At 43.7% G+C, this 11,361-nt stretch overlaps 1 protein-coding gene across 1 annotated transcript in view; it reads left to right on the plus strand.

Moving 5' to 3' along the window:
- Positions 1-11,361, plus strand: part of LOC138794121 (retinal guanylyl cyclase 2-like) — a 62,744-nt gene that overhangs the window by 26,669 nt on the left and 24,714 nt on the right. The window contains exon 5 of the mRNA XM_069972890.1: positions 9,454-9,538. Within this exon, the coding sequence (XP_069828991.1) occupies positions 9,454-9,538 (85 nt within the window). The remainder of the gene's footprint in view (positions 1-9,453; positions 9,539-11,361) is intronic.

Raw genomic sequence — 11,361 nt, forward strand, 5'->3', positions numbered from 1 at the left:
AGGGCACAGACACTCTAGGCCGGTGCCGTTGGGCACAGGGCTGCAAGTTTAAAAGTTGTTTTTTAGGACAATAAATGCATCACCTGCTGAATGGACCCTGCTGGATTAAAAGCAGCTATCTGAGGGTACAAGTGGTTTGGGGTGGGCAGATTGTGGGTACAGAGTCCCTTTAAAGTTCCAGTCTGGCCCTGCTGAGCAAGAAAGGGGTTAAGTCACTCCCTTGCTGGGCCGGACGCAGTGCTCTCAGCAAAGCTAGTGGGAATAGTAGTGATCTATACAGATGCTGCACACAGTAGAGGAGCAGAACACCTGTCGAAATTATGGGTGATGGGTTTTGCCCCTCAGCACAGAACCCTTATCCCTCCCTGCTACTAACTGTGTCTTCATCTCTCTTGCAGCCTCTAGTGATAGTCATATGAGGCTGCAGTGCAGAGGAAGATGCCATACAGACAAGAGAGTAAAGTGGCAAGGCTGTATTCCCCACATAGGGAAAGATTTATCAAACTGGTGTAAAGTAGAATTGGCTCAGTTGCCCCTAGCAACCAATCAGATTCCACCTTTCCCTATCCAGAGAATCTGTGAGGAATGAAAGGTGGAATCTGATTGGTTGCTACGGGCAACTGAGCCAATTCTACTTTACACCAGTTTGATAAATCTCCCCCATAGTGTTTTTAACTGTCATCAGTATATTTAAAGTTTTGCACATGAAGAGAACTACGCCGGCACGTGGAAGCCGATGGCGTGGTCCTTTTTTAGAACTGCACACGGTTTGCCACGCACCGCACTGGTCTATTACCGAGCACTAGAGGCGGACTGGCCGTCCGGCTCAATTAGAATCAATGGAGCCGCGTCATAGAGGGCCGGTAGTTTCCTCCCACTGGGGGCGGGCCTCCAGTGCTTCACCCCTGGCTGGTACTTCATGAAGCATTTCCACTCTAAGGGTCCTATTACATGGAGCGATTTTTAACGACTAACGATAAATGATCGCAAACAAGATTGTTTATCGTTAACCTGAAATCGTTCACCATATTACACAGAACCATGGTCGTTATCGTTATTGTTACTAAGATCGTTTATTCCTTATGATCCCAGCAAAACAATGAACAATGTGCAATTACACTGAACGATTAGTGAAAAAAAAATGCGGAAATTGAACGAACGAATGTGGAATTACAGCAAACGATTAACGATAATTTTAGGTTCAGATCTAAATCAACAATCAACTACACTAACGATTATCGTTTAAATTCGAACAATATAACGATTTTTCACACAATAATCGTCCCGCGTAATAGGGCCCTAAGTCCGAACGCATGTGCGGAAGTTTGCGTCATTGGTGCAATCAATCTCTTCTGGTCATGTTCAACCAATAATATCTCATTTTACGATGACGGATCCTTAGCACATTGGTTGATACAAATTGGTCGCGGCTTATACCCTCGTTCTCATTTTCCGGCCCCTTTCAATGGGAGTAATCGGTATTCAGAACGCTATTTGCCATATGTCTTTGAAAAAGTCAAAACGAAACATGTCAGACTGGGCATAGCTATTGGTTTTAATTGTATGACTAGTGGTAAGGAATAGTAATGTAGTGAAGATAGCAGATGCGTATACGCAAAATCGCATGCCTCATTCCTATAGTGAGTACCCAGGTACTATGGATACGAGGCTCAAGTTGGGGCATAGACAGCGGTTCTAGGACGGCAGTGTGTCTTGAGGTTATCACCGATCTGGTATTGTTGGTCAAAAGAACAAGTGTTCCCCAGTCTAGCACCCACGGCCGGGGGGGTTTTAGTGACAGACGTTCTCTGATCAACTCCACAGTAGCTTATCTAGTAGTGAATATTATACCCTAGCATACTTTTAGTACACTTAGTGCACACTTCTGAGCACTTGTACATATTTTCTATTTCTATTCATGTGATTAATACAAGTTAAAGGGGTTGGCCACTTTATAGTAAAAATGCTCAGTATATAGTATTAGGATTTGTACTCACTGTATGTACTGACAGCCAGTCCTTGTGTACCTCATAGAGCTAACATCAGACTCCCCACCTCCAGGCTGGGCTGTCCTGCTCTGTGGTGTTTCTATCCATAAGATGGCCGACATGGAGGAGCATGTGACCATGACCCGCCCCCAGTGTCCTCTACCGTACAGACTTAATGGTGGACACTGGAGGGTGGGGCATGGTCACATGCTCCTCCATGTCGGCCATCTTATGGACAGAAACACCACAGAGCAGGACAGCCCAGCCTGGAGGTGGGGAGTCAGAGCTAAAGTACACAGGGAGCTGCTGTCAGTATATACAGTGAGTACAGTTACTAATACTGTATACTGAACAATTTTACTATAAAGTGGCCAACCCCTTTAAGTTTTAGCCTTAGTTTTAGGCATTTAGGGGTCTCTACCTCAAAGTATAAACATATAATACTAATGTAATAGTGCGTTTACACGGACAGATTTATCTGACAGATCTTTGAAGCCCAAACCAGGAACAGACTATAAACAGGGATCAGGTCATAAAGGAAAGACTGGGATCTATCCTCTTTTCAAACCAGGAACAGACTATAAACAGGGATCAGGTCATAAAGGAAAGACTGGGATCTATCCTCTTTTCAAATCCATTCCTGGCTTTGGCTTTCAAAATCTGTCAGATAAATGTGTCTGTGTAAACGCAGCATAACTCTTGAACTGGGCTGGGATCTCCCCTCTGTCTAGATTAAACAATCATCGGCTGATTGTTACTTTAGGCCCAGACCTAAAATCATCAGCCATCAACCGTGTAATGCTACATGTAATAGCAATGCACAGGTGACAGCTGATAACTGAATAGTTAATACTTCACTTGTCCAGGCTCACGGTTTCCTCCTGTGCTCAACGTCCAGGTCCAGCAGCGCTGCAGCTTCAGAGTGGCCTGTCTGAGCTGACAGGCTGCTCAGCCAATCACAGGCCAGGACCACCACAGCAATTGATTGGCTGAGCGGCCTGTCAGCTCAGACAGACCACTCTGAAGCTGCAGCGCTCGGTGCCTGGACGCCAAGCACAGGAGGAGACTGGGAGCCTGGACAAGTGAAGTATTAACTGTTTGGGCAAGGGCTGCATGGACATCGCTAATGATGTCTGTGCAGCCCTTGCTAAACAATTATTGGGACATTGGGACATGGCCTTCATCAGCCTGTCTAATAGGACCCTAAGACTGTCCTGTCCTAGAGCTGCCTGATACCCATTAAGGGCTTCAATATGACGACATTTGTCAGCCATATACTCAAGGAAGGGGCCATTGTCTTCCACTCATTTATGTTTTAAGCAACTGCTAATAACTTTATAATAATATTCTATATAATAATATTCTATATAATATTATAATAACTCATACTAGCTGCGGTTTTGCTCTAGCAAAATGATGCTCTTTCCCTTCTGAGCCCTGCTGCGTGCCCATACAGTGGTTTATGCCAACATATGGGGTACCGTTGTACTCAGGAGAACCTGCCTTACAGATTTTGGGGTGCAATTCATCTCCTGTTCCCCGTGAAATTGAGAAATATTAAACTAAACAAACATTTTATTCAAAAAAAAATGTTTTTTTTTTAATTTTTACTGTCTAATTTTAAATACTTTCATCTAATACCTGTGGGGTCAAAATGCTCATCACATCCCAAGATGAATTCTTTGAGGGGTGCACTTTCCAAAATGGGGTGACTTTTGGGGGGTTCTACTCTGCTGGCACTACAGGGGCTCTGCAAACGCACCTGGCACCCAAAAACTTCTACAGCAAAATCTGCACTGAGATTGCTAATTGGCGCTCCCTTCCTTCTGAGCCCCGCTGTGTGCCCATACAGTGATTTATGCCCACATATGGGGTACCGTTGTACTTGTACCTGCGTTACAAATTTTGGGGTGCTTTTTCTCTCCTGTTGCTTGTGAAATGAGATACTTTAATCTAAATGAATATTTTATTGGAAAATTTTCTATTCTCCATTTTTTATGGCCTAATGGTGAATACTTTCCTCAAGCCCCTGTGGAGTCAAAATGCTCATTATACCCCTAGATTAATTCTTTAAGGTGTCTAGTTTCCAAAATGGGGTCACTTATGGGGGTTTCCAGTATACACTGGAGAAATTTGATAATTTGCTGATACATTTCTAAGCCCCGTAACACCCTAACTTAAAAAGTAAAATATGTTTAAGAAATGAAATCAGAATAAAGAGAACATATTGTTAATGTGACTTAGGGTCCGTTTACACACACAGATATCCGCCAGATTTTTGCAGCCAAAACCAGAAATGGATTTTAAAAAAAGAGAAATCTCAGTCTTTTCTTTATGACCTGTTCCGTGTTTATAGTCCATTCCCGGCTTTGGCTGCAAAAATCTGTCAGATATCTGTCAGATAATCTGAGTGTGTAAACGGACCTTTAGTAACTAATTTATGTGATACGACTTTCTTTTTTTAGAAACAAAGAATTTCAAAGTTCGTAAAGTGCAAATTTTTCAAATTTTTTATATTTTGATGTTCTTCACGAAAAAATATACACGAGAGTGACCACATTTTGCAAATAACACAAAGTACCATATGTTACAAAAAAAACTATCTCAGAATCGGTAGCACGCGTTAAAGCATCACCGAGGTATAAGCGCATAAAGTGAGACAGGTCAGATTTTGAAAAATGAGCCTGGTCATTAAGGCCCAAATAGGCTTGGTCCCTAAGGGGTTAAGGATGATATCAATTGTAAGTTTTTACTTCTTGCCTTCTAAAGGACTTAAAGGCCTTAGCAAAGGTGCACAGTTCTAATACAATGACCAACATAGTGTGTGAAGCTGACCTAGATGATGCTTAATGAGCCATTAACTCACTGGATGTATGGGAGGGTTTACAGACATTCTTTATGGGAGACATGACCCTTCTTACAGCCATGGTTCTGACCATACATGTAAAAAAATTTCTATATTCTCAACCAGGTATATAGTATGTGCTAAACCGTGGTCTATAGGAGTGATGTCATCATTGTCCATTTGTTTTGTACTACATCTGATGTTGAATGACCTGTATCGCCCTGTTATAATATGCATCAATAGCACAGTCGTTGTTATGTTCATTGCCTCATTCACATTTGCATCAACCTCTGACGTCTTTGGGTTTTTTCATAATATAATAATGCTGTGTCTCGGGTGGCTGGAACTGATGTTGGAGCCTGCCGGTGGGTTCTGGTGTTTGGAGGCTATTTGTCACGGTGGCCAGGAGTGGTAACACCTTCCCCCGGACATACTGCAACCGGACCTTGGTTAGGACTAAGGTGAGGTGCGAGGTGTAGGTGTAAGTGCGGCGGAAGAGATGATAGAGTCCCACTTTAAACAACTTTTAAACTTCACTTGGAAAAGTGCAAAAACAGTTACAAGCAGCGCTCAGGTACTTAGCGCAAAAATAATCAGCAATATTCCTCCAACAGGTAGATAGGTGAGTTGACAGAAGAAACAGTAACAGGTGTCAGGGAGCGGATAGGGGGGGCCTTGCCTAATGTACTATGTACTCTGCCAGGATGTAGTGAGGTGTTTCTGCAGTGTTGAAGAAATCCTCATACTCACGTATGGATGAGTCCCAGTTATCTCACCTAACCGCCTTCTGCCCCACAGTGTCAGGTTACCCTTCCTCTGGGGTAGTACGAGTCCCAGGTCTCTGCTCTGGGTGGAGCTGGCTTGTAGAACCCTTCCAACAAAGCTGAGCATCTGTCAGTAGAGAGCGGTTGGATGGCACTGTGCTTTACTGCAGGTCCAGTCTTGAGTTACCCGTCCCTTTTCAAAGGGTGGTCGACTGTCCTATTTTAGCAGTAAATTCCACGGCGTAGGTAAGGGTGAAGACTTCCTTGTCTCCGGTTTCCCAAGGAGTCTTGTCTAGTAATCCATAGTGGTTGGGTAGCTAGCTGTGAAGAAACAGGTCTGCTCTCCTCTATGTCTGGAACTAGATTGAATACCTCCAGGAAGTGCAGACAAGAGAAAGGAAGTGTGTGAACAGCTAAACCTAAACTTAGCTGCAGCTGTGCTGTGTGAGTGTGACATCTAGTGGTTGGAGTAAGGAACAGCGGCCTCCTGTCCTATCCTGTGACACGAGAGTGATACACTTTTACCAAGGGGTAAGAAGAAGAAAGAAAATACGTAGTGGAACGCTACAATAATAATAGGTTAATTGTTTTTTTTTTTTCTGATTTATTTGGTACAAACCTGAATTGTTAAATGCCAATTATAAATATTTGGTGAAATTAAAGGGAAACTATCAGCAGTTTAGACAACTATAACCTGCTGATAGCCACCTAGTGTGCTGAGGATGAAGGCAAGTTTCTTTTCCATGCACTCTGCAGTTTAAAGGGGTACTCCGGAAGGGGGGCTTTTTTCCGATGTGGCCGGGGAGGAGGTGGCTGAGGGCAGCAACGTCCATTCACCTCCCCTGTTCCAGCGGCGGGACCCGTATCGCAGCGCTCCCGTCCCCGCTGCCCGGCCGCTTCCTGGTCTCTGACGCAGCCTCGAGACGTGACGTTTCAAGTCCATTCAGCCAGTCAGTGATGGAGGCGGGATCCCACCTCCGTGGACGTCATTGCCCTCAGCCACGTCCTCCCCGGCCAGATCGGAAAAAAGCCCCCCCGCCGGAGTACCCCTTTAAGGCTATGTTTACACACAGTATTTTTGCTCCTTATTTTGGTCAGTATTTTGCAACCAAAACCAGGAGTGGATTGAAAAGACAGAAAGGCTCTGTTCACACACTGTTGAAATGTTGTGGATATCTGCCCTTTAATGGCAAATAACTGCCGTTATTTTAAAACAGTGTCTGTTGTTTTAAAATAACGGCTGTTATTTGCCATTAAATGGCGGCCATCCACTCAATTTCATCAGTGTGTGAACATAGCCTTTCTGTCTTTTCAATCCACTCCTGGTTTTGGTTGCAGAATACTGACCAAAATATGGAGCAAAAATACTGTGTGAACATAGCCTAAAACTGCATGGAAAAGAAACTTACTTTCATCCTCAGCACACTAAGGGGCTACCAGCAGTTTATAGTTGCCTAAACTGCTGATCAGAGATGAGCAAACCTGGAGCATGCTCGAGTCCATCTGAACCCCATTGATCGGTAATTGATTAGCTGGGGCTGCTGAAGTTGGATAAAGCTCTAAGGTTGTCTGGAAAATATGGATACAGCCAATGACTATATCCATGATTTCTACATAGCCCTAGGGCTTTATCCAACTTCAGCAGCCACCGCTAATCAAATGCCGATTGATCGTGTTCGGATGGACTCCAGCATGCTCCAGGTTCACGCATCTCTACTGCTGTTAGTTTCCCTTTTAATAGCCAAGTGACTGATGGGTAATTTATATACATTATGGGTTTTTGGGCCCAAATTTGCAGTTTTTCTTCTTCCAGTTTCTGCTCTCTCCCATCCTGACTCTTTGCTCTAATTCCAATATCAAGTTTCTTCTCTGCCCTTCTAATCCCACTCCAAACTCATTGGTGTCTCCTCATGATTCTGATGCTAGAATGGCTGCTAGGATACCCCATAGTGAACCCTGTCAACATGCCTGTGGAGCGCTGTGGGGGTTAAAAGATGGCTGCCGTGGCACCTTTCTCTTGGAAGGAGGACTAAGAGGGAGCAGTGGATGCACTGGAAGAAATTTTTTGTCCCCCTTCACACGTCAGGAAAATCTGTCGGGATTTCTTATCAGGAACGTGACTCCGGGAGTGCTGGAAGTCCACTGCGCAGCTTCACGCTCTGTAACCTCTGGGAATTAAGGAGTGTGAGAATAAGGCCTAAAACGGACACGGACATGTGAAGGGGACCTTCAGGGGTATTCCAAGGCAGAAGGTTCCCTATCCCTAACTTATATAGTTAAAGGGGTTATCCAGCGCTACAAAAACATGGCCACTTTTCCCCCTACTGTTGTCTCCAGTTCAGGTGCGGTTTGCAATTAAGCTCCATTTACTTCAATGGAACTGAGTTTCAAAACCCCACCCAACCTGGAGACAACTGTAGGGGGAAATTTTCCATGTTTTTGTAGCGCTGGATAACCCCTTTAAACTTGTAGGACTCGGCAAGTTAAAGGGGTTAGTCAGGAAGAAAAAACACAGGCAAAAACAACACCACCCCTGTCCTCAGGTTGTGTGTGGTGTTACAATTCAGCTCTGTTTACTTCAATGGAATTAAGCTGCAAGTCCCTACACCCAACCAAACTGAGGACAGGAGTGGTGCTGTTTCTGGAAGAAAGCGGCCATGTTTTTCATAACAGCTTTAAAAATGTTTTACCTATACGTTTATTCAAACTTATTACCAGAGCAGTGTAAATGACTGGTTACTACGGGCAGCATGGAGGGTAATACAAAGCCGTGTAGAAAAGCAGTGGAGCAGTTGCCCATAGCAACATAGGTGGAATCTGATTGGTCGCTATGGGAGACTGCTCCACTGCTATTTTGCACAAGGCTTGATCACTGCCCTCCATGTTGCCCATAGCAACCAATCAGCTCAGCATTACCTACAGTGTTCTGGTAATATGAAAGCTGCGCTGTGATTGGTTGCTATGGGCAGTAGAGACCTCAGGACGCATTTATACAGCAACATCAGAAGTAAATTCAACTGGAGACTTTCCAGTGGTTGCAGAACTACAACTCCCAGCATATCCTGGCAGCCTACGACTGTCTGGGAATGCTGGGAGTTGTAGTTTTGCAACAGCTAGAGAACTGCAGGTGGCGTCAACTCAAGTAAATTGTGTGCACTGTAGTCCGCCGCTGGAGCCGCTCGCTTCATTGTATGAACTGATAGGTCTTTCAGTGAATTGCGGCCGCAGAAAACTGACATGTCAGTTGTTTGCGGCGTCGTATGGGATCCCGGCCGGAGCGTATGCGATGTGTATATACTTCGGCCAGGATCCCATAGCAGTAAAGGCATTGTTCCACACCGTACAAAGTATGGCCATTGTTGCTGATGGCAACAATGGCCGTGCTTTTACGTAGTGTGAACATAGCCTTAGATTGTTACTGCCTTGAGCTTTAGCACATAAACTCGTTGTGATCAGTGGTGGCTCCAGTGGTCAGATCCCCGTCCATCTAACAATCTTCCAGCGCATAGGTGATCAGTGCCTTAGGGTGAAATACTCCTTTATATGATATCTATGGTAAAAAAACAAAAAAAAAAATCTTTTTTCAGATCTAATATAGATCCAATTTCTTTTTGTTTCATCGCCCTCTATAGGAAAAGAACAGATCCATAATACGGATCCATACTGCCCATAAAGTCTTTAATATGGCTCCATGTTCTGGATTGTATTGAATGTTATGGGGACATCATCTTTTGTGTATGTTGCACATTTTGGTAAAATGTTTTTATAATAATTCTATAATGTCCCTCAAAATTAGTTTTTCTTGGAATAAATGTGTATGTAACTTTTTTGAAGTAATTCTTCATGACTCTTTCAGGTATTGAACCATCGATTGTCATCCTGGTGTTCGGCTTGGTGTTTGCCTTGGCTTTATGTGGCGTGGGTGTCTCCTACCTCATCAGGTAAATTATAATTTTTTCTTTCCAGTACATTTATTTTTAAAGTGTGCTTAAAGTGAAGCGGTGACAGTATCACTTTAAAGGGGATGTCCGGGCAAAGTCATTTTAAGATAACTTAACAAAAGTTATGAAAATTACTAATAGACAGATTATGGGAAATGCACATATAGCGCATTTTTCTTGTACTTACTAGAGCATGGGGTGTTCAGGTCTCTGTAAAGTTGGTGATGTCACGTCTCATAAACTGCCGACTCCTGCTACTTGAGACGTGACATCACCAACTTTACAGAGACCTGAACACGCCATGCTGTAGTAAGTACAGGGGAAAATTCACTATAGGTGCATCTCCCATAATAAGTGTCTATTAATAATTTTCATAACTTTTGTTAGGCAATAACATATCTTAAAATTATTTTGCCCGGACTTCCCCTTTAACCTTTTGCAATATTTTGCAAATAGACCATGAATAAAGTCCAGCTGTCATTTTTCTACTGCTCCAGTGCAGAATTAAAAGGGGTTGTTCACACAAAAAAATTCTTTCTAATCAACTGGTGCCAGAAAGTGCCAGAGATTTGTAATTTACTTCTAGTAAAAAATCTCAAGTCTTCCAGCACTTATCAGCTGCTGTATGTCCTGCACGAAGTGGTGTATTCTTTCCAGTCTGGAGAGTAGGAGAGGTTTTCTATGGGAATTTACGACTTCTCTGGACAGTTCCTGACATGGAAAGAGGTGGCAGCAGAGAGCACTGTGTCAGACTGGAAAGAATACACCACTTCCTGCAGGACATACAGCAGCTGATAAGTACTGGAAGACTGGCAGATTTTCTAATAGAAGTAAATTACAAATCTCTGGTGAACAACCCCCCAAATCTTTTTTTGTGAATAACCCCATGTTACAAACTACAAACAAGCCCTATGTAGTCTTATCCAGCATTCCAGAGTTACCCTATTCCTTCATCTATACACAGTAGAGGATAAGGTAGATGAAAGGGGTGTCAGACTGCAGATGATTTGTTTGTAGTCTGTAACCGTGGAGACACATTTTCCTGAATAATTATATAGACCAATAGAATCAATTCCTCTGTATATTTGAGAGGACCACTCCCATATAAGACACCAACCTTCACTGCAATTTTAGGTGGTCCTCTAACTGTTATGACTGATAACACATAGCCTGATCCTGGTACTTATTCATTTACTTACAATTATGGTTCAGGCCTCACAGTTTTGTAAATCCAGCACTTTCGCAGGGTAGAGCCCCCATGACGGTCGTCATCTATCCAGCTGCCCCCATGACGCTCCTCATCTGTCCGGCTGCCCCCATGAGGCGCGTCATCTGTCCAGCTGCCCCCATGAGGCGCGTCATCTGTCCAGCTGCCCCCATGACACTCGTCATCTGTCTGGCTGCCCCCATGACGCTTGTCATCTGTCCAGCTGCCCCCATGACGCTCATCATCTGTCCGGCTGCCCCTATTACGCTTGTCATCTGTCCGGCTGCCCCCATGACGCTCATCATCTGTCCAGCTGCCCCAATGACGCTCCTCATCTGTCCAGCTGGGCTGGTTGCTCATCTCTGATTGACGACACAGAGAGATAATCCCTAGGATTGAATCTGTCATCGTTGTTTCACTTGTTCCAAATCCTTAAAACAGAAAAGTCTAATTGAATTCCAGTGTGTGACGGAAGGTTAAGTGGTTTATGTTTTTTTTATGTGTTTTGCATTGATAGAGAAGAACAGTGAGGTTTACAATACATACATTATAGTCCTATATATGACATATAGTAATCCTGCTGGATATAGTGAGTATATAGTGTATTCACATTATC

This window comes from Dendropsophus ebraccatus, chromosome 5, assembly GCF_027789765.1.
Source record: "Dendropsophus ebraccatus isolate aDenEbr1 chromosome 5, aDenEbr1.pat, whole genome shotgun sequence".
Classification (NCBI taxonomy): Eukaryota; Metazoa; Chordata; class Amphibia; order Anura; family Hylidae; genus Dendropsophus; species Dendropsophus ebraccatus.